Here is a 24,793-nt window from a genome sequence, read left to right on the forward strand (position 1 = left end):
TGTAATTTGGGGATTATTAACGTGGGCGACTGGATTTTTTTTTTTTACTTTTTTTATATAATTTTTTTTTGTTGGTATTTTTTTTCTCCCCTGTTCTTTCCCGGCTATGGAGCCTTATGGGGGAGATTCTGTTGATGCAGTTTTTCTGTTTGTGATTTTTATTGTTAAATAAAGAACTCGCTCCCTCACTTTACCTGGTAAGAAATAAAAAAGAAAACCAACAAGTTAAACTACATATTACTGAAACAAAAAGGAACCGAAATAAAAGTTTGTTCTTACTTGACTAAGTTTGCTCAGAGTCCCTTCATCAATTATGAATCTTAATGATATATGATCAATATACCATATTATGTCATCACTATAAGCTATTTGCCACCATTTAAAACGTATTGTACCGACTTGTGGTAGACTTAAAGGTGGAGGAAATCTAATGTACCTGAAATTAAAAGTAATTAAATTAAATAATTAAGTAATTAAATTAGGTAATTAAATTAATTAAGTAATTAAAGTAATCAAAGTAAAGTAATTAAGAAATTAAAAGAAATTAAGGTTAACATCAACCTTAAACTCATTGCAGCATCATGATACCAGAGCTTACCAAATTAATTGAATATCCAAACAAATTCCGGATGCTAGAATATGAATATCCAAATGCGAAAATAATTGGATTTTCTAATAATGAAAAGTCCCATTAATTGAATTTTGAATGATACACTGTCCTAGTGTTTGAATGCCTGGCCAATTGAATGTTCATGTAATTCAATGTAGAATAATCTCCAATTGAACGTTGAATCCTTGAGAAACTTTAAATTATTGTTAAACCTAATTGAGTAACATATTGAATTTTTTTCTATTATTTAGAAAATATATTGCTGCCTTGAAGGAGATTTCAAGACGGAAGAAGTCTAGTTTGACTATAATCGCACTCATTATGCTCATGAATTTCTAGTAGGGCCCAATCGATATCGATTTATGGGGATCGATACCGATACTGATATATCGGTGTCGTACCGATAGGATATCAATATAATTTTCTGATAAATTCCCCTCTGAAAAAACCCCTAAGGTTTGAACCCTACATTTTCTGCCCAAGTTCATACTCAAATATTTCTCCCTAGTTCATTACACACAAAAGAACAGCCTCAATAATTCACTATTGATTCCAAATAATGCAAAAAATTTATTTAGAAAACATTTAGAAAAACAATTACACCAAATAAAGAAGCCAAGATATTGAGGCCATACAAATACGTGCTTGTAAAATTATGATGGGAGAAACCTATGCTTTCTACAAAAAGGCCCTTCAATTACTTGTACTTGAGTTACTCTTATAATCAAATTCGGACAATATTTTCCAAGAGGCACAAAACACAGGTGTATCCTCTACCCTACCAGACGCACCTCCAAACACACTCACCAGAGGACAGAACAAGTTTGAACGAGTTTACGGCCGTACAACGGGGTAACACCATTCTTTTGTTCCCTCTTTCACGGGTCTGTTTAACAGCATAAAGTAATTGTAGCTGTGTTTGTGCAATTTTTATGTACCTTGTAAATAGATCAGTTTTTGTATATCTTAGTGCTGTCAAGTGTGTCAATAAATATGTCTATGTATTTATACAACAAGTCTAGTCCAACTCGGGCAAGTTGTAATGCAGAAAGCACAGATCTTCACCATTTTATCCTTTCAGAGACCTTTGTTTGTCATCATAAATGTTACCAACTGTACTGAAAACTCTTTTGCTTCAAACAGAAGAGGGCGGACAGCAGAGATACTTCCGAACAATTTGTGCCCGTTTCTAGCAACGACTGATGTTATTTCTCCAGCACTCTAACGAACGGTTTTTTTCCTGTCAATGACAGCTTCAATTCTGTACCTGTCAAGTTCCTGAGCAATATTACCTGCAGAATCTTCTTCACTTGTTGAAGTTGCAAGCATGTTATCATAACAGGCAGTTAATCGAACCTGCTGTGCCCACTCATTGAATGTCTTTTGCATTAAAAAATTGAGTTCCCAGTTTTTTATAATTTTATAAGACGCATATGGCACTTTGCATATGGCACTCTATATTTTTTTCCTCATTATCTGCTGATTTTTCAACACACGTTCTTCATATTTAAACTTGGCATCTGTTACTAGAATTGCTAAAATTGTATACCTAAATCAAATGTCTTTAGATTGAAAGTGAGTTCCCAGTTTTACCTAATCGTTTCAAACGTATACCTAATATACCAAATTGTATACCTAAATCAAATGTCTTTAGATTGAAAGTGAGTTCCCAGTTTTACCTAATCATTTTAAACGTATACCTAATATACCAAATTGTATACCTAAATCAAATGTCTTTAGATTGAAAGTGAGTTCCCAGTTTTACCTAATCGTTTCAAACGTATATCGTCGTGAAATTTTTCACTTAACTAATTTCAAGAATCAAATTTTACTTTTTTGTGCTATATGCTGTAGGTACTTGTTATAAGTAGCAGTAGCAGTACCTTAACTATGTATTGGCAGTAGAATCATGACCTTGAAGATTAACCCCGAGAATAATATACTCCTCACTAGCGAAAGAACTAGTCGGACGGAATAAAAGATATTATACCGAAGTGTATACTCTCTTATAAGAATAACAAAAAAATTGTGCCCTCCCCTACACAAAATTTACGGTCGTTTTGCCCCCCTCGAACTAAAAAAACTATCTTAGAAGTTTCAAATTTGTCCTCCAGACGCGAGACCAAAAGACGCAAACTTAAAAAAAATATTACTTGTCAAAAACTCGCTCTCAAAGATTATCACCTACTTCTTTATCTGACTACATGTGCAAAATATTCGAATATTGAGAATTCCTCTTCTTTGAAAGACGCCTATTGGCTGTATGCAATCTCTACTATGAAAAAAAGTAACTTGCCTCTAGGCTTCAGCTACTAGTCATATCACATATACGTTAAAGAGGTTAAATCAACTTTACCAGCTATATAAATTAAAATAATGAGCTAACCTTGGCGTAAAAAAGTCTTCGAGATCAAAATCCTGAATTTTTTTCCAAGCTTGTCCTCCATTTAGTGAATACAAAAATGAAACAAATTGTTTAGCTTGGTGTGTTACTCTTCCTTCTGATTTAATGTAAAAAGCGATATGATCCAGTTCTTGAATAAAAACATCTTTAGTTATAACCTCTCTTAAGCCAGTCTGAAAATTAAAAAAAGAGGCAATTTTATAGCGCGTTTCATTCAGTGTTTTCTGAAAAACTGGGCAGGAAAATTGAAAAAAAAACTGGAAAAACATGAAAACTGGGAATAGGCAGAGTAGACTGTTTCAAACGTCATATTTTTTTTCGTTTCTTAGCATGGAACAGAAAGTTGTAAATAAAGAAACTAGCATGCCAGAAAACTAATAGTGAAGACGGATTGTTCCATTTTCTGGGAGCAAAGAGGCTTCAAAGCCCTTAGATATGGTAAAATTGAAGTTGTAAATTGAAATTTTAAAGAAAAATTTGACGTGTGTTGAGAAGAGGCCCTAAAGTTAAAAATTCATTTTGACCACCTTTGCTCCCAAAGAGAATCCAGTGGGGACTAAACTCAGGTAGAAGTATTCAAGAGACTTACTTATAGTAGAATATACCCCCAAAAAGTGACTTAGTAAAAGGCAGTCAAGATATTAGAATTAGGGGCTTCATGAGAAAATAATGAGAAGCTTGAGTAAGCTTAATTTGCTAAGCTCAGATTGAAGCCCAGAAATTTGACCAGAAGTAAAAAGCGAAGTGTTCCAGTTCTTGAGCAAAAACATTCTTTGTTGGCCTCTGTTAAGCCCGTCTGAAATTTCACTAAAGATCAAATTTTGTCGAATATGTATATATCTGAACAAATTCTACGAAGTCGTCAATTTTGTTCATGCGGTTGCATTCGGAAGACAAAAGTTTCTATCCAAACAAAATTAAACCACATTATCACTCTCCGCTTAGAGTCAGATATAACCCGGCTCCCTAAACTACTCAAACATCTGTATTTAATATAGGTTCATCCTCACAGAATTTTCTTATGCTATTCGGGGGCTTCTGAAAAACTGGACATGGAAGATGAGAAAATTCCAGTATAAATCCATGGCATCCCAAGAATCCAAAAGCGAAATCTGATTGCATTATTCCCTGGGAGCAGACAAGAATCAAAAGAGGGCTCTTAACTCTCAGAAGAGGTGAAAACGATGAGATTTTCTTGCTAATTAGAATTTCAAACTATGTATTTGAGGACCTGCAAACAATCGAACTAAAGGTTCAAATTCATTCTGCCGCGGCAGAAGAGTTACAAAATCAGAATCCTTTGCTCCCAAAGTGGAATTCTCCCAATGCTCCCAAAGAGGAATCTGTGTTGATTCAATTTATACTGGAGTATTTGAGGCACTATACTAGTAAAGTAAAACCAAAAAACTGTCTCACCACGAAGAAATCAAGATACTAAAAATTGGGAGCTTTATGAGAAACAATGTCATAGTTTTGATTAAGCTTTATCGTTAACTCCAGTTTTAAGCCCAGCTTGATTTTTATGTAAAACAATCGTTATAATGTAACTCGTCAAATTTTTGATTTTCTGAATTTTCTGTAGTTTAAGGTACTGTAGACTGCCCCCCCCCCATCCAGTTTTTAAAAAAGTCGCAGAGCCTTTGAGTATTATGATATAATCCTATAACTTCTTCAGAACAGGCTATAAAGTGTTTGCTGAAACCTAGGACAGTTATAACATAGGACAAAAAAAAAACAAAAAAAAAACAAAGAAAGAATAAATTACGAAAGAGACAAAATTAAACGAGGGTGATTCCAATCCAGTGAATAAAACAAAAGGTAAAGCAGATAGTTTGGTAAAATCAAGTCCTCAGTGAAAAAGCAAGAAATTAGTCTTTTTAATTAAATTGAACAGATGGGGGAAAACTTTAAAGCTTTTCTTTCTAGCCTTCAAACTTTGATATCTTTGATATTCTTTTTGAAGAAACCATAAGAATGTCAATTTCAGGCAAACTCTGGGAACGTGTCCCAGAGAGTGCTATAAGCTCTCAGGCACTAAATTAAGACCACAATGATAGAGCATGAGGAATCTGAAAATTGTCGGAAATGCGGAGATGATAAGACAGTTGATGAAAAACAAACAGTATATTGTTGCACAGTGCAGCAAAAACATAGTCATGCAACTTTAGGAAAGTGAAAGAAGCTATAGACAGAAAATAGAGATATTTAAAATCGAGCAAGGGCTTAAATATAGAGCAGTTAGTTTTCTGAATAATACCCTTTGCTTTGTCATAAAGCTTTGAAAGTGGCTTCAGTTACAGGGGATATGTTCACATCCAAACTAAAGGACATAAGACTGAACTAGGTTTTAGAAAGATTCTAAGAACGGACCCACATGTGTTTGATTTAAGATAAGTGAAATCCCTGGGAAAAAATGAATTTCCTACAATTAAGGCAAGCTAATTCATTTCAAACCACTGGTTAACTCTTTCAAAAAGAGTTGTCATTTTAGAACAAAAATCAGATTCAGTTCTACCACCTGTGTCAAAAGTGGTGGCATCAGCAAATGCAATAAGTGTATCACAGAAGACGAGCTCTCGTCACAGTTATTGATAGATACTAGTTGACGAGACAACAGCGAATAGTAGGTTTTTAATTTTTAACTACATTAAGAAGATCATTAAAATAAATTAAAAAGAGTATTGCCCAAATAACAGGTACTTACAGACTGCCAAAATCTATTTCGGAAGGATTACAAAAAATATTAGAAGCTGATGTGATTTGGCAAGATAAATATGAAATAAACCAAGAATAAGTACTAGCTCTTACACCAATATAGAGCAATATCTGAAGAAGAATGTTGATGAATCGATACTTTTCGTACATCGGTAAAAAGAGCACCAGGCATGATCCCAGAATCAAGAGCTGAATATAAATAATGCCCAAGAGTTACACAAGATGATCAGTCGAGTACTTTGTCCTAAAGACAAACTCAAAATCATACAAAAAAATCTTTAGAATCATGAAAATTTAGAAGTCGAGGATGCATATTGTTTTCGAAAATTTTACTAAGAACTGATAAAAGAAATATGAAAAGATAATTTGCTGAATCATTCTAAGATCCACGTATAAAAAGAGTAACAAGACGAGCAAGGTTCAAAGCACTTGGGACTGGACCAATTAAAAAAAAATATTGAAAGGCCTCGTTCAAGGAAGGAACGATGACTGGAAGAATGAACTTGTCTACCTTAGCAGGAATATAGTCTGGTCCCTAAGAAGCGAAACCCATCAAACCACTGACAATTCTGGTAATATTGCTTTTAGAGACAAGTTCTAAGGCCACTGATTTAAGAAAAGTAGGTCCAGGGTAAGATTCAAAATCAAGTAGAGAAGAAGAAGGGTTTACAATAGAGGCCATAGTTTTGTCAATGCTAGCAAACTTGGAAGTAAACGAGATTCAAACATTTAGCTTACCCTCTGCGATTTCACTGTCAATCACAACATGTGAACATGTGATGGTTTGTTGACAGAATTGGACACCTGCCATGTTTTCCTAGTGTCTTTACGGAACTAAAGAATGCTCTAAAAAAAGATCATTTTTTAAAAAAAAGATCCTTTTTTTAATAAGCTTTTAAAGTTACTGTTGAGATTCGCATGAAGGTGGCTTATAGGGCTTATCGAAGAACCTGGCAAAGGACCTTTTAAAAGACCTCATCCAAGGATTTAATGGGGCTATTCTTTTTTATGCTAGGTTTGACTGGGACGTATCATGTGTATCCATGCTAATTTCTTTCTACGAACCATAAAACAAATAAGATAGAGAACCTTTATCAGATTCAGTTGCAAAGACACTCCAGCAACTGTGATTGATAATGGTTAAGCTACTGATCATTCATTTTTGAAAGTAGAAAAAACAACTCTTTGGCTCTTCTTAGGCAAAAAATCAGAAACTCATACTTGGAAAAAATAGAAAAAGGGTGTGATATATCACTCATCAGTATAAAACTTTCTCCCATGGTCAACGATGAAAAAATACTATTAAGCAAAGAAGCAGTTGTATCAGTTACATAAGTTGTAATGGATACATATATAGTTTCATTACGTTAAAGTGTAATGCGTAGTTTTGAGCAAAGTCCAATGACGAGCGTGACCATCGGTCACAAAAATTAAGATTGAAATCACCCATAATGACATGATACGGTTTTCAAAACCTTATCAAGAATCTGAATTTTGTTCATTTCTAAACACGTCAAGCATTACAGTATGTATGAAATATAATGAAACACAGACAGAAAGGTCAACTTTAGTCTTCCAAACTTGCTTGTAATATTCTTCTTATAACCAGGGAGGTATAAAAGAGATGCGAGTCATAAAATCAAGAAGAAGTAAAGTCTGTCCATTTCCTCGGGGTTATTTCTTAATCACTTGCAGAGAAACTTCCTTTAGTGTTTTAAGGAGGCCTTATCTTTGCGTAGTTTTGGCAACTCAATTTCAGTAATAGTGGGAATTCCCTTTGCTCCCATAGACCAGAAATAAAGCAACTATTTCACACTAGTTAAATTTGAAAATAACTTCGCTTTGTGTAACTAGTCATAAATATTGTAGTGACATTTCTTTGTTTTAATATCGAACGACTTATGAACCCATAATAAATGGTTGAATACCCAATTTAGACTAGTTTTGTATAAAACAAACAGGGTCCTAAAGTGTGACAACATTTCAAGCTTTAGAATCAAGGCCTCAAAATACAGGAAAAAAACTTATTTTTAACAAAAAGGCTGGTGATTGGCTAAAAGAACTGGGGAAGTTCGCTAAGCTAATCAAGTGCCAAATTGAATAAAATGTAAGGATCAGAGTAAAAAAGGGGTTATCTTGTGAGGAGAGGAGGCTAGAAAGGAACTTTTGCTAAGTAACCTTTTTAATTAATTATGGCAAGTACCTGCCTTGTCTCAATTTCTTTAAATGTAAAGCTAAAATAATAATATTAAACTTTTTCGTTACTTTAGACTATAACGAAAAAATCTCACTTCCGTGTTGAATTAAGCCATCAATTGAATCCTTCAAATTTCCTTTGAGAATAACACTGAAATGAAGTAATAAACTTCTGAGATATTTCTGTCGCTTGGGCTAAATCACGATCCTATTTGAATTAATTTAATACTTACATTTGAGCCACTTGAACTTAAACTTTATTTAGGGCGAAAATTCCCCTTTGAGGGTTGCCAATAGAGTTATAAAGGGTTTTGAATCTTACTAATAGTGAGGTAACCCTGAGGCCCTTTGTGATTAATTAAAGGATGCGTAATCTAATTAAAACTTATTAAAATCGGAAAAATGCATGTGTAAATAACTTAGGACTCTAGATTTTATTATATTTGGTGATTGGTTTTATAGTTCGATTAGTATATTTCACTTAGCCAAGGCTTGAGCCATTTAAACGAATGAAACCATTTTAAAGGTTAAAATAAGCTGAAATTAATTTCTTCCAAGAAACTTAAACTTGTGGAAGAAGCTTCGAATAACCGATGATTTAGAAAGGGGGGACCCTAACCAAGAAGTCAAAGTTAGGAGAGCCTTTGTGCTTCCCTTTTCCAGCCTGGTGTCCCTTGGAACTTAGCCTGGCATTTATATAAATCTACACCCAGAAAATTGGAACTATTGGACAATAACATTACTTCCTTCTTGTGTATTTTCTGACGTGTATACGAAAGGGGAACTTATTCCTCTTATAGTCATTCTTTCATTTGCTTAGCCCATTTCCTTAGCCCAATTCTTTTATTTCCTTGTCGACTGTTTATACAAAGTTAACCTCAATGTGTATACGGATAGGTTATGGAGAAAGGGGAATTATTTTGTCAAACTAATAATTTCAAGTCCTTTCTGTCTAGATAGATTCAACTATTAGTTTTCCCTGCTAAAGTTGACGTTTATCAAAAGTTCAAGGAACACTAATCTCTTTTACTAGACATAAATATAGGATATCTTGATTTAGGTTAAACAAATAAATTAATATCTAATCAAGTACGGTTCTTCCTAGTTGTTGGCTCACCCGAGAAGCAGTAATTTGATTTTAATACCCCAAAAGTCAGGCCTTGACTAGCTATTCAAGTGTAATTCTTTCAATTAGAAGTATTCGATAGCCCCAAACTAAAATAATCAATTTTTTCGGTGAACGACGTAGGCTATAAAGGAAATCTCCTGGACAACGGAAACCCACGTAATATATTATTAGCCAACCCCGAAGAGATCTATTGGAAGAGTTTATAATAACAAGAACTGCAACATTTTCTCCTTTTATTTTATTTAATAATAAATATTAGTTGTCACTTGATTTTGAGTACCGATTCTCACCAAATGCCTCAGTTTTTTTTATCACGCTACCACTTTTAGTCCTAATTGGAAGGGCAATCTTACAGTGTTTAAAAGACAAGTAATCAAGCGAGGTGAATGAAACTTTCAGAGATTTTAAAGATTTGAAAGTTGTGGTGATTCCTGAAAGCTATATTCAACCATTTATACTGTTTCGTTCGGAGATATCTAAGAGAGTGTGTCAAGATTCAAGCTATTACCTACCCTATACAAAAACTTACAGAGTTTAAAATGGCACACTTTCCACTAAATATTTCTTCTTCTACTACGCTTCCCCCAATCAAAGTAATATTTAGAACCGTCTTTTCAAAGTCTTCAACGACTTCTGAAGCATTAGTTGTAATCGGACGACAGTCTATGCCAATATACCCTGGATCACATCTGAAAGAGATCAATAATAATGATAATAATAATGATAAGATTAATGATAATGTCAGAAGAATCTACATGGATTATAAAAAGATAAAAAAGATAGTGCTTGAGATGCTTCTAACCCCGCCCCTGTTCCAAATTCACAGAAGGAAAAAGTAGTTACAAAGATTTAAAAAAGAGACCGAAGACAACTCATATATTAAGAAAATATGGTAAGGTGATTAAGAAAGGTAAGTAATCGATTCAGCTCTCTCCTGAATTCTTAGAGAACGGTATTTATCAAATTTGGAGGAACTAATGGAATATCAAGGGGAAATGGTATGGAGGTGAAAAGCCTTAGAATTCTCCTAAATTATTAAAAAGTATATAAAATGATGTACAAAGATTCTAAAAAAGGTCAAGAACAGAGGCTGTGTGACATATAGCCTTAACTCCTTCCCCATACTATTAAAAACGGGTGCTAGGGATCAATTGATAAGCTTGTATGTATGTCCTTCAGGGGAATAGTTTTATTATTTCAAAAGCAATGAATGCTTTTTTTGGATGTTACAGTAACATTTAGACGACATAATAGAGTCTGCACTCCGGATACAAGAAATGACGTCAGAGTAAAGAGGATGACCTTGAAAATGTTGAAGGGGTGGTATAGAGGCTGTCGGAGTGTAAAGCCCCAAACGTAGACAGTGTTGGGATGATAGTACAAATGCTGCAAGAGCAATGGGAAGAACCCAACACGTCCAATATTGCAATTGTGGCAGGGCTGTCGTAAGAGTAGTGGGATGTGGCATAGCTGCCTTAGAAGTAGTGGAAATATCACAGTATTGTTTAGTTTTATAGGTCTGTAAAGTAACCCGTGAAAAAAAAGCTAATTTTAAACCATTTGGGAGCAAAAAGTTAGCGACTCAGCACTTGAAAAATTGGAAAACATATGATGGTTAAAAAACCTTATTGACGGATTGTTCATGAATAATAATATACTGCACTCCCGGTCTAGTATGAAAGGAGATCTAGAATGCACACAGACATCAAAACTGATGCTTCCCAAAATAATAATTACTACTACCATTAAATTAACTCATCAACATCTTCTAATAGGTGCATATTTAAGCAGTCCAAAACAGTACTAGATCTTCACCTTTGCTGCATTTTTTTAAATATGGAAAAAAGGGTAGAAACGGTTAGTAGAAATGGTCATGTTTGTCTCCGGAGAAATAAGTTTCATGAAATACCTCATCCACCGTTGGAGAGAAAATCCTTCTCGTGTCTGTCGCACATGGAATATTGACACGGCCGGTCCATTACCAAAAACGGACGAGGGAGTTGAGCACTTAATAGTAGCTGTAGTGCTTTTCACAAAATTTGTTGTAGATTAAAATGTGAAGAATATTTTTGCGAAACTAATCCTAAAGTTTTTAAACAAAACGATTGTGTTTTATTTCAGGCTATTCAACAATTTCCTCATAGAAGAACATGTGATTTACGGTTAGAAAGTGGTAGAGGATGTATGTGCTAATCACAAGATTGACCACAGTTTTCTAGTGATTATCATCCATTTTCTAACGGTTTATGTGAAAAGCGGATAAAAACATGAAAAACATCTACAAGGCTTACTGTAATAACTCTGTGTCGGACTGGTTGGAATATATTCCGAGTATTCAACAGCTATTCCATAGCTCTATTTCATGAACCAAATTTCAACCATTCGAAATTATTATTGGTTAAAACCTATTTACTATCATGAGTTAAAGTTACAGCACTCCGAATTGGAGGACTACGGCAGTTAGGAAGAGGTTACAGCTAACTTAGTTCACTAGATCTTCTTCCTCCATAGTGCACGTCGCAAAGATATAGAGAAATAAACACAATATAACAAACGCATTAATTATGTATAGAACATGACATTTAAAAGGTTCAAATCCAAATTTACAGATTGACGGGTTCCAGATGTAATTGACAGGTTCCAGAAAAGCTTTCATTATATATTCCGTGAGACTAGTCAAAGACCCTTCAGCATTCCTCTCCAAATAATACTGAGGATTTTGGGTATCTGACCAAAACAAAACCAGTCAATCCAAAAATGGAAAGCATTGTAAATGATATCATGCCATTAGATCGCCGTTTACAGAAATTTGCTTGTGTTTAGATTGCTGTAGATAAATTTCGATAACTTTATATTTATCTAACAGGGGTTTAGATGTGCCGTCTGTTCAGCGACACAATGTAGTAAATTCAAGAAATTGAAGGATCGTCTACTTACAATCAAGAAACCAAAATGGTGAACCGATCAATCAAACTGGAAGCATTGACAAAATAAAAAAAAGTTACAATGGAGTGAACGAATGCGTTAAGACGATGCTGCCTAGAAACTAAGTAAGTAAAATTAATGCTGAGATTGTCGACTACTTATTAGGGGAATACAAATCCTATAAAAGATATATTTTTGTGAAGGGTGAACAAGAAGGAGGAATAAAATTAACGCCAGAATTTAATAATTCAACTGAAATGGCTGATTTGTCACACCATAACTCACAAGTAAAAAAACATGATAATTATGCTAATGCGTAATTTAGGAATTTGAGAGGGTATATGCCATAGAACACGCCTGGTTGTTGCTCAGTTATGTAACAATGTGTTTTAAAGCCCAAATAATTACTGGGGAAAAAGCTCCAAAAGAAGTGTTTTTGGTATCATTGACGCCCAGCGAAATTAAACAAGATGATTAACGAATCTGAACAGCTATTACAGAAGGCATGGAAGAAATGTCTGATGTAACGATGAAAGAAAGAAAAGCACAAAATAAATTACGAATAGTAGACATGTGACAACGAGCATCCCTGCACATCACAAATGAAAATAGTGCACAATGAATAGAAGGTAGCCAACAGCGAGAATCCCGTCGAATCGTTAGCAAAAATAGCGCACTCCGAAATTTGCCTTATTAGTAGTATGAGTCATAACACTTATATTAGGAGTAGTAGTAGTAGTAGTAGTAGTAGTAGTAGTAGTAGTAGTAGTAGTCGTAGTAGTAGTAGTAGTAGTGGTTGTAATAGTGTTAGTAGTAGTACTAGCGTGCATTACTGTCTTTTGGTCAATTTATCATCGCTTTTATTATTCCATTACAGTTCCAATTTAATACTCCAAGTTATTCCCTAGATACGTCTTTTTGACAAACCACATCGCAAAGTATGTTTTTATTGAGTGTACTCCTCGAAATTACCTTAAAGCTTCACCTGGACACCCTACACCTTTTTATACACTAAAGGTCAAACATGCCCCTTTCCCGATATTAAATACTATATGTAAACGATACGTAAATTGTGGAACTTACAGCCCTTGCCCCAAGGGCTATGTGGAGGTTTATACCCAGAGACATAGTTTTTTTACCTTTCCACTCTCTGAGAAAAGGGGCTATCTAATAATATTGATCGGGTATATTTGGGGAAAAAGGGATTGGATGGCTGATAGCCCTCCAATCATTTTTTACTCTTAAAATGGGCACCTTTGGCCCTTTGGCAGGAGGAAAAACTAAGTGCCAGGATTCCACGAAATTGATTGGTCTTTCATCCCTGACCAGGGATTCTACATTTTTGAATCTTTTTCCTACTATTCTGCGGTTTATCTGACATTCCTCCATGGTTGTGTACTTACTTTGTCGTCACCTTTGGGATTAAAGCCGTCCCAGCAGATGCTTTATAATTGAACGGATTGTAAGCTCATCATATTTTACTCGCTGTTTTAAAATTTATTAGAAATGAAGGATTGAAATAAAGCTTATTTAAAGATAGTCTAGATATCCAACAGGCCTGACAAAGCTAGTGTGAGAATATACTTACATGCAACCAGAAGAAGTACAACTGCCAAAACCATTACAAGAAGATGGGCAATCATGACCAATAAAAAGATGGTCAACAGACCACGTTACACTGCTGTTGAATGGATTCCTTTCAATAAACCGGAATTTCACGTCTTGGTTCCTGCATAGAAATTCAAAGATAAAACTAGTCTATTTCATTGAACAGATTTCAAATAACCAGTCTACAACCTGATTTACAAGACTTGATATTTTGTCTACTCCCCTTTTCCCCATCAGAAAGTTGTCTTGTAAAAAAGTAGTTCTAATTGTGACCATTTGGTACGCCTTTGAGCATGGGGCTAACGGTAGGAAAGCTGACGTTTTAATAATACCAACTTAGCTGCACCAAACTTAATATTATACCTTTAAATGATAATTTTGATAACCCACGAGATAAAACCCTCCGCCTAACCATAGGACAATCGAAAACCAATTAGTGTTGATAATTGGCCTTTCCGACCAAGCACTCTCTATTTATATTTCTGCTTTGGTAGCAGAGGGCTGACAATAAAGATACTTAGTGTCACCTTACATGTAAAGAATGGGTAATTTGCCCATTGTTTACATACAAGATTTATTGTTGGGCAGGGGTAGAATATTTGATCCTGGGTGATTCCGAAATGGATAAGGATGTTAAAATTGAACTTCAGAGAAAGTTGAGGGGGTGTCATACTAGATACCCTAGAAGGTAAATATTCAAGAGTAACATAAAATAAAATATAGAAGTTTGTATAGAATAAATAAAGTGGAATTTAAATAGCGAAAATAAAATACAATAGAACTTTACAAAAAAATTAATGAAGTAATAGGGTATGTTAACATTCAGCTCATATGGAGATATGGTTTTTTTTAGACCCTAGAATTTCTGTCAAAATTCCTGCTGGATCCTGTTGGACCTCTCTCAGAAGATCTTCTGATCCTTCTGGTGATTCGGACTGTATCTATGTACGTAAACAAAATTATTACTATTAAAACTTGTATAACCACTAACACACCTGGCAACTAACACAACTGCGCGCACTTTTTCGCTATCACAGTTCATTCATAATCCAACTCTTAACGCTCACAGTTCCCTCTTAAAGGCATCACAATAGATTCAGAGCTTCACTCTTTAGCCCCTTTCTTGAAGTTCCTATTTTCGTTAAATGCTATTTTTATTTCTTCCAACCATATTCATGACCATTTGTTTTTCTTTTGGCAACAGACGGATGACTAAAAAGCACAACATTTGGTAATCGGTCATCCATCATACGTAAAATGTGAAAATATCTCAGTTTTTCTTTCGTTATATTCGAATTAATTGGTATCGAACTATCTCTTATTGTTTAATGTACAGTCATGTACAGTCAAGAAAAAGAGTACCCAAGGGCACTAAAGATGTTTCCACACAAGCTGATTTTCCATAAGGCTTACATAACGCAAAATTGCATGATACTCAAAGAATTAAAAAAAAAGGAACATACCTTAACTGTGGAAGCAGACGGATATGAACCCTCCTCCAGGAGGAGAATTGACTCACCGTAAACCTGGAACCATTCCACAGAACTCCGTAACAGTCACTGTTACTACAGTTGCTAGATAATAAGGTCCAGGAAATTCCTTGGTCCAAAGAGTACTCTAATGCTACCTGAAACTAATTTGTCAAAATTAATTATACCACAGCAGATAATAATAAAATATATACTAGTTCGCTAGAATAGGTTAGGGCTAACACAAGCATGTCGATAGTCAAAATAAGCACAATACAATTATACCATAAGCACAAGAGAATTATACAATAGAAGATAATTGATAAGCCCAATAGAATTATACCATAGAAGATAATTACTATATAGAATACAGTATGTTTATTCGCTATAACAGGTTAGGGATAACAAAAACATGTCGATAAACAAAACTAACAGACAAAAATTAAACGACTACAAAATTCAAAGCACCAAGAATGCAGTAAAATATTGTTTTAGCTGCACACAAAAGTTGTTGGAGTTTTAAACTGCGACAAAATATCCAATGAAAGAGAAAAAAAAGAGAGATTGCTATCCTATAGTTCCCTGTTAAAAACTGTGGGTTAGTTCCATTGTTTTATATTTGCCACTTATTTTGTTAGTCAATCACATTATTCTTTATCTTTGGGGAGAAAGTTTGTCACATTTTATAAAATCAGGAATAGCTAATGCTTAAGTTAACTAATGAACAAAAAATTTAGACCAACCGGGAAATGCAATTTCCCGAGAGACTATCAACTCCGCTTTTTTAAACCCTCATTGACTCTTTAAAAGAAGTATGAAGGAAATGAGGAGAATTCTAAAATGAGTCATATAATTTGCTGCAAGTAAACTCTCAGTTTCTATGTCGCCAAATAATAAATTTGACGAAAAATATGGTTAAATTGTCAAAAAATTCAGCAGAAGTGAATTACGCCATCTACAATTTGTCGAAGTGGATTTTTCTTGAAGAAAGGCTCTGAAAAAGAAAATGCAATGTATTGAGCTAGAAATCCACCATTAGATAAATCTGATTGTTTATTTTGTCAGAAATATTAACAAAGTAAGCAGAATAAATAGAGCAGCATCCAATTTTTTTTAACAAGCTAGCTCTCTGTTTCCCTATGGTCCAATATTAGGTTCATAGCTTAAAATAAAGAACAAAATGCTCAATAAGATTTAATGTTATCTTTCTTTGTCGAAGCAGATTTTCTGGAAGTAAATGCACACTGGTGGATCTGTCACAATATTCCAGTTTGCTGTAATAGTTAGTTTTTGGGTTGTCTTGGTAAATAGAAGAAATATGACAAAAAGAAGCATCAAAGTTCAAAGTTCAAAGTCCATAATAGGCTTTAATCGTCTGGTTCCAACTTGAATGAAATAACTTTGAACAGACTTCAGATATCGAGAGCGTAAAGCCCTTTTACGATCATTGTCAGTAAGACAGTTTGTCGTATCTAGATAATAGGGTGGTTCAATTGAAATTATTGAGGCAATTTGTAGGAACATAACTTTAATATGAGTCAGCTAACCGGTTCATATTTGAAAGCTCATATACAATACCCTTGGAATAAATCACCCAAAAGTAATTATAAATATTTAATGCTTAACTCGTTTTTTGATACTAAATTTACTTAGCTGTGTGTTTTGATATTTTTACCCCTAGTGTTAGCCTCCTCGGTAGAAGAAAAACTCCAAATCCCATTACATCTATAAAAGTAGTATAGAACATGGGAGATTTCTGCCCCACATGTCAACTCCATTCCATTTACCCCTTTCCAACCCAATTTACACGATTTTTTAACGAAAAATCTGAATTTCCAAGCATTTCCCGTTATAACTTTTACTATCCAAACAGTTGGTGCGAAAAAAGAAAAAGCTTTAGAAAAATAAGAAATGGATATGATTTTATAAAAATTTCTTTTAAGCAATAGTAAAAATTATTAGAATTATTAAACATAGTACTATTATTAAAATATTATACATCCGATTTTTGATAATTTCAGCTACTACTTCTTCGATTTAATATTTAATTGTTAGATCGGTATCTAAATAATTTATATCATCTTTATTTTTTCTTTCAATAACCTGTAAAGTCATAGCTTCAATTTTTTTAATATCTTTTCAAGATCAGCTTCTTTAGAATCAAAACGCTTAGGTGCAAATAGAGCAGCAATTTTACCTTTAAAATCAACAGTGATAACGATTTTCTTTCCATATTTAGTATATTCCCTTCACATGTCTAAATCTTCTTTCCAAATAGTTCGATTATATTTATTTTCCGTTTTCATTTCGCTTAAAAGCTTCTCTGTTTATTAGTTAATGATTTTGTTAAACAAATTTCCTGAATCGGAAATAATTTATCTAATAAATGATTTCCGTCTATCTTTTAATAAGTCTCCGATAGCGCAGATGGTTAGAGCGCTTGACTCGAAAGAGGAAAGTCTCAGGCTCAATTTCGGAAGCCTGCAACATTTTCAGTGATTCTGCATGTCACATGAAAACACAAAAAGATTGCAAAAACTATTCTAACAGGCCAGGCTTAGTTGGTAGCGTGACTGGTCTGATACTCCCATTATAATCCAATGGAGTTCAACTCTCACTGCTGCCTCGGTAGCCGCTGATGATGTCAATTAGAGCTGGCCCCAGATAATGGAGTAAGAAGCAGCCAGCTTCCCTCAAAACAAAATCTCTGTGGGGTTTGACTTAGACCCCAGGCGGATGCGAGATCACCAACACCAGAAAAAAAAATAATAATCAAAGTTGACAGCCTGGGGGAGGGGTCTTGCAAAATTTTTTGAAATTTCTTCATTTATTTTTAAATAATATTTTTGAACTTAACATAATTTGTGCAATATTTATAACCATTTAATTTTACCTGTTTCAAATATTTTTTCTCGAGGAAAAGCCTGTAATGTTTAATATAATTAATTTTCTCTTTTAATTATTTCTTCAATATTCAATTCATCCGATTTATACGTGGCAAGCAATTCTAAATAGGATGAATAAGCAGTTTAATACTCAGCCTTTCTTTCTGCTATTCTCAGATGTTTTTCAAGTTTTTCAATCAGAACTGTCCCAAGACTTAAAGAAGTAAGGAGTAACATAGCGAAAGCAGATAAGCCTGAAGTAATAAATATAAATTTGGATGTTAAGAAACCATTACTAACATATCCATGATATTTAAAAACTTCTACAATAAACAAATAATCTCTTATCTAATTATTTTTCCCTTTATAATTTAAAATAAACTTTAAACAAAATTATGTGGATCCATTCCCTTAATTTTTTTTTTATATAGTCAACACACAAATGAACATAATTCATATCGTAAGAATTTTGGAATTGAGTAGAATGATAGGCCATTTGTTTATTTGAAGTCTTTAAGTAGTTGACAATTCCAATTCCAAGGTGGATTCCAAAAGAATGATAAATTCTACAAATGAGTACATAGCATCATTGAAATAACAAGTCCAATGATCCTGCAAATTATCATCCCATATCTTTTTTATCAGTGTTTTGTAAAATTTTTGAAAAAGCTATGCTTTCTCGACTTCTTGATTTTCTTAATTCTAAACACTTTTTTCATGATCTTCAGTTTGCTTTTAGGGCGAAGCACTCAACTGAGCATGCATGTGCAACTCTCTTGAATTATCTACATTCAGTTCTTGACTCTGGTCTGATACCTGCTGCTCTTTTTCTCGATATATGAAAAGCATTCGACTCATTAACACACAAGATTCTTCTTTGGAAACTGTCCCGTACTAGTATAAGAGGGAATGCTTATTCTTGGTTTCTATTATATTTATCTGGTCGAGTCATCTCGGTTGATCCTCACTTTCCTAAACCTTCTGGAATAGAGTTTGGCGTTCCACAAGGATCTGTAATTGGACCAATACTCTTTTAAATCTACGTCAATGACATTATTAATGCAGTTTAAAATTTAAAACCTACCATTTGCTGTCGTCTTTGTCAACCAGCATCTGTCATTAATTGTGACAGGAGTTCGTCCTTACTGGATGCATTTATTGCTTTTGCTGATGACAGTACTCTTGGCATAGCTGGTTGAACTGAGTCTTATCTTCGTTCAAAGATGAAAGCCCTTTTTAAAATAGTTATCCAATGGTTTGATGTAAATTATCTTGCTTGACGAAAATCATTCCTTCAAGCTTTATATTGACCTGATTAAAATGAAAGTCTCCAGGAGTCTTGGAATCCTTAGAAAGCTCAAACATATATGTCCAGGGTTGATTCTTAGAATCTTGTTCTACAGCCTAGTTTAGTCTTATGTTTCATATTGTTCTGTTATTTGGACGTCAACTTTCTCTCTTCTCTGATGCCACTTTCAAAACTTTATGATAAAAAAAGGACTCTTATAGAGGAAAATAACCGATCGTCACTTAAACCCTTGCTTGATTTGAAATCTCCCTATTTTCTTTCTTGTTCTTCTTTAATTTTTTTACAGTTGTACGGCCATCTTCTTGCTGCTCTATGTAATAATATATCTTTTGTTTCTGATAAATCGACTTATCATCTCCACACTTCCAGAATTTTAGAGATTTTTCATACTCCATCAGTGAGGTCTGACTTCAACCCTCCGACAACTTGCAACAGGATTTGGGACACGCTCCCTGTGTCTGCACGAAGCTGCCACTCATTTGGTATGTTCAAAAATTATGCTACAGAATTTCTAGCTAGTAGTTAAATTTTTTCCAGTTTCTCTTGGAGTTGATGTCTCTGGATTGAGTTGGATAGTTATTTGAGTTGGTGAAATCATGTGCTACCCTCTACCTAGTTTGTGATTCTGAGGATTATTAAGGTGGGCGACTGGATTTTTTTTATTTTTTTTATATTTTTTGTTGTGCGTTCGTTTTTTTTCTCCCCTGTTCTTTCCCGGCCATGGAGCCTTATGGGGAAGATTTTGTTGAAGTGTTTTTGTTTATGACTTTTACTGTTAAATAAAGAACTCAGAACTCAGAATGCGTCCCAGGTGATCCCATGCAGTCATAATTGATTACACCACATTATTTTTTCTTTATTTTACTTAGTATATTACCTCGAGAAAAAACAACTCGAAAATTAAGAATATGACCAAATTCATTCATTATATCCATATTTGTCAGCGGTGTCATGTGATTTTTTATTCTTTCTGACGTACCCCGTTTTTTCGAAGCGAGCATATTCTTTTTTCATTTTACTTAGTAAGTTATCTCGAGAAAGACCGCTTCGAAAATAAGGAATATGACCTAAGTCATTCAATATATCAATATTTGTCAGTGTTATCATGTGATTTTAAATTTTTTCAGACGTTCCAAGTGTTTCAGAAGCGAGCATTCTTTGAATCGTGAAATCTCAGCTTCAACAACTTTTTTGGGTCTTCTACGCTGTTTAGGTAATTTAATAACTTCTACTTGTATTCTCTTGGGTCTACCACGTTTTTTTTAGGAGCTTCAACAACCGCTTCTGATCTAGATCCAACAATTTTGTGGGCACCGGGAAGTTTTAAGCCTCGACCTTTCGGTAAAGTCCCCGGTAATGTTAAACCTTCAGCTTTAGTGTTTGAAGAATAATTAATTTTATCAAAACTTTTCTTTCCAATATATGTGCCTAATGCAGCAGCTCCAATTGTTAGCGCAGCCTTACCTATTGCAGCGGCTAAATGTATTGAAAATGGAATTCAGCCACCAATTTGAATCAATTGATGATATGATATAACAAACAACAAAAGCACGAAGAACAATATGTAAGTCTTTTTGCAGGACAGTGGAGATAATTTGAATGGATATTTCGGCCCTATGTCCAAGGGCCGTCCTCAGCAAGACAAAAATATATAAAAGAAAAAAGACTCAGAATAATATGCGACCAATAAAACCAAATTTTTTTTTCAAAGCAGTCCTAGCATCCTTACTTCAGCGAAGTTCAACCAGGACTGATAAAAAGTAAGTTAAATCAAGGCAATTCAATGAGGTGAAAGAATAATATATAAAAGAAAAAAGACTCACAACAACATGCGACCAATAAAACCAAAAGATTAAAAAATTATTATTTCAAAGCAGTCCTAGCATCCTTACTTCAGTGAAGTTCAAGGTTTCAGTGTTTTAACTTACTTTTTATCAGTCCTGGTTGAACTTTGCTGAAGTAAGGATGCTAGGACTGCTTTGAAAAAAAATTTTTTTTAGTCTTATTGGTCGCATGTTGTTGTGAGTCTTTTTTCTTTTATATATTTTTGTCTCGCAGAGGACGGCCCTTGGAATCATAGGGTCGAAATATTCATAAAAATTATCTCCACTGTCTTGCAAAAAGATTTCCCTATTGTTCTTAGTGCTTTTGTTTTTTGTTATGGAAAGGCAGTGTGGTCTTCGTCTCTATTTTTGAAATGATATAATTATATAGACATCTTTATACTTTATTTTTCCTTGGTTAATTTGTTCAGTTTGTTTTTTAAGCAATAGTTTAACAGGTTTTTTAAGAACAATAATATTTTCTGTTCGAAATCAGCAATTTTATTTTTTCTTAAAAAATATGTTTATTTTTACTTTCTGAAGAGGAGATAAATAATATATATAACAATATATATTTATAACCCACTCACATCACAAGATAAATAGTGGAGTAAACACTAAAAACAAGAAGAAAAAAAGTGTGCTTCAAAAACGAAAATCAACAGTAAAAATACAAAAAAAAGGAAAACATAAATCACCAATAACAACTAAACAACAATAAATTAAATAAATAAAATGGATAAAACAAACGGATCAAACCATGGTGGGGCGACAAACACCGATACGCTGTTTCCGAAAGCTTTCGTGTAAACCAGTTAGCCTCTCAGTAATATTCAGAAGGTAAAACTTATTTATTATTTTTCGATTCCTATACCAAAGAGGAAGATAGAGAAGATATTGGCAAAAAAGGAAATATGCCAATCGAATATCACTAAAATCCTTATTCCTAAAAATAGGATAAAGCCCAGAAAGGTAAAGAACAGAATGATCTGAAAAGGTAGAATAAAGCTTTCCAAGGGCAATACGATTATATTTGCCTCGATTGGCTACAATTTTAAAGTAACCAATCTGGATCTTTGTTCTAGCATCCCGGACGGCACGCTCACGAAAAGTCTTACAATATCTGGTAAGTGTAATACCCAACCGCCGCATCGAATACACATGAGGGATGGAAATTTTCTTAGAATTTAGATATTTAGGAGGGGATGGAAAATTGAAAGAAAGATACTAACATTTACCAACGTTAAGGAAAGACCGATTTTAGTAAAAGAATAAGAAACTTTATGAACCGTCTGCGATAGTCTGAGTTTAGATCGGCTAATTAAAAGAATATCTTCAGCATATGCAGAGTATGAAATATCAGTTAACCCAACAAAACACATAGAAGAAATATTCTCAAGAATACTAGAAATACAAAATTTAAATATACTTGGAGATACTACTCCGCCCTGCCGTACACCCCGACGAAAAGGGACAATAAAAGAAGAAAGCGCACTATTAGTATTAATTCGAAGATAAGATTTACTATACAAAAACCCAAGAAGAAAAATGAGTGAAAGGTTAATGGCGTGATTATAAAGAGAATAAAGAGCCTGACTGTGTACAATACTATCAAAAGCCGTAGAAAGATCAAGGGCATAAACGTGAAGACCATACCCTTTAGCTGAAGCATCTTTACGAAGGCAAGCCAGAGCATGGTGAGCGTGCTGGTAACCGATTCCAGACCGAAAACCGAGCTGGTTCTTCCCAGAATTAGCATTCAAATTGATGAAAGGAAGTAGGATATATTCAAGAATGTTACTAAGATTACAAGCAACCGTGATTGGCCTGTAAGAAGAACAGTCCAGTGGATTTCTACCTCGTTTAAGAACGGAAGTGACAGTTCCACACCAAAAGCTATCAGGAACAAGAGAACAACAAATACACATTCTGAAAAGCAACTGTAAATGGAAAAACAAAGACGGGCAATTTATTTTAAGAAGATAAACACTAATTCCGTCAACATCAACAGAGCTTGATTTCACTTTCTTAACAGATGCAATTACAGCATCAACAAAAACGGTTAGAACTTTGCCTGAGTCAAGAAAGACGGGAGAACCGAATCAAGCAAACTTTTGCAAAATAAGTACACTGCATAATTCACTTTAGAAAATATAACTGAATAGTGGACAAACCACGCAGCTGGCAGATAGGGCAATTAAGATTTGCTGAATTATCTAGTTTAGATGAATTAATCACTTTTTCCCATTCATTCTTGTTGGGAGGACAATCTAACCCTTTATATCGGCTTGATCGTATACGTGTTTTAAACACACGCTTAGTTTGTTGTTTTATTTCAAATAAATTTCTGGATAGCGGTCAATCATTATCAATCCATATCTGCAGCCACAATCTGGCTCTATCTTTCCCAATTTTCATCTCAGGGTCAAACGACCAGATTGGTTTCCATCTACTTCTTCTCGCTCGCTTCTGAGGGATGGAAACCTCCTCAGCACGTTTTAACCACCCCACAATTTGGTTGTAGCACTGATTCCGTTCATAGTTGCTATTAGGAGAACAAACACTCAGCTGGAGTAAATGAAAGGTTGCACGTAAAGAATCAAGGATTATGACAAGAGTTGAATTACATAGTGACATATTAGCATTTTTCCAGTTACTTCGAAAAAACCATTTAGAGGCAGGGGAATCTGACTCGGCTGTACTATTTGTTCTAATCAAAAAGTAGGGCGATAGTGGAAGGTGATCAATATTCTGCTCATCTTCGTGGACGTGCACTGTTGAAGATGCAATAAACGGGGAATAAGTCACATGATCAATATCTGATAGGCTGCCAGAATCATGCGTGTACAAAAAAATAGACCTTCATAATTATTCTGTAATCAGGAAGACTATCAAGAAGGTTCATAATACGCACAGAATCAAGCTTTATTTAAGTGTTCATATCACCAATACTAATAAAGTCGCAACCCTCCTTGCTTATTCTATGGAAGAGAGTTTTTAAACTTGCACATGCTTTGGAGAAGTCATCTTCTTCTCATCATGAGGCATATATGCATTAATTAAAACAGTTTTGCCGAGTCTTATAGCTAGAAAATGCTCGTCCAGAAAAACATGACGGAGACAAAAAGCTGAGCTTTTGTTTTATAATACATGCTAAGCCCCAGGAAGGCCTTCCAGAAGTAGAAATAGCATTTGTTGTGAAAGCAAAGGGATTTGCACTGCGGACAGGAAATTAACCCTCGTTCCTGTCAAAAGAATTTCCCAAAAGCACACAATGCAAAACCTACTGTACGGTTCATCAATGGTCAGATCCTTGTTTTATGTCCCATAAACTTTAAAAAACGACTGATGCTAATGCAGGTATTAATTAGTTTTTGGCAAATTGTGACTTGTAATTGCTTTCAGTTTAGGACATGTCAAGCAAAACGAAACATGATTGCCTCCACAGTTCGCACACTTAGGTGACAAATTTCAAGGCAAGTCTCTATCTGAGACATAAGGACCGGCACATCGTGCACATTTTGGTGTTACACTGGAACAAGACGACTGGAGATTTTTAGCCGAAGGGCAAATGTTACAACAACGGGGAATCGCCTTGAAATCGTAAATACTTAGGTTTTCACATCCTACTTTAAGACCGTATCTAAATGCTTCCCCTCTTGACATTGCAACAGAGAATTCGAGTTTTACCGCATTTGATTTCCCTTGCCTAGATGAACC

At 34.4% G+C, this 24,793-nt stretch overlaps 1 protein-coding gene across 1 annotated transcript in view; it reads right to left on the reverse strand.

The window, feature by feature from the left end:
• Nucleotides 1–24,793, reverse strand: part of LOC148943245 (reelin-like) — a 77,525-nt gene that overhangs the window by 33,586 nt on the left and 19,146 nt on the right. The window contains exons 4-8 of the mRNA XM_089101781.1: nt 15,051–15,220; nt 13,568–13,708; nt 9,584–9,743; nt 2,997–3,187; nt 280–436 (exon numbers count right to left, since the gene is read on the reverse strand). Of these exons, the coding sequence (XP_088957907.1) occupies nt 280–436; nt 2,997–3,187; nt 9,584–9,743; nt 13,568–13,708; nt 15,051–15,220 (819 nt within the window). The remainder of the gene's footprint in view (nt 1–279; nt 437–2,996; nt 3,188–9,583; nt 9,744–13,567; nt 13,709–15,050; nt 15,221–24,793) is intronic.

This window comes from Artemia sp. Qi Xiang Cuo, chromosome 15 (assembly GCF_049724085.1).
Source record: "Artemia sp. Qi Xiang Cuo chromosome 15, ASM4972408v1, whole genome shotgun sequence".
In the NCBI taxonomy this organism is placed as follows: Eukaryota; Metazoa; Arthropoda; class Branchiopoda; order Anostraca; family Artemiidae; genus Artemia; species Artemia sp. Qi Xiang Cuo.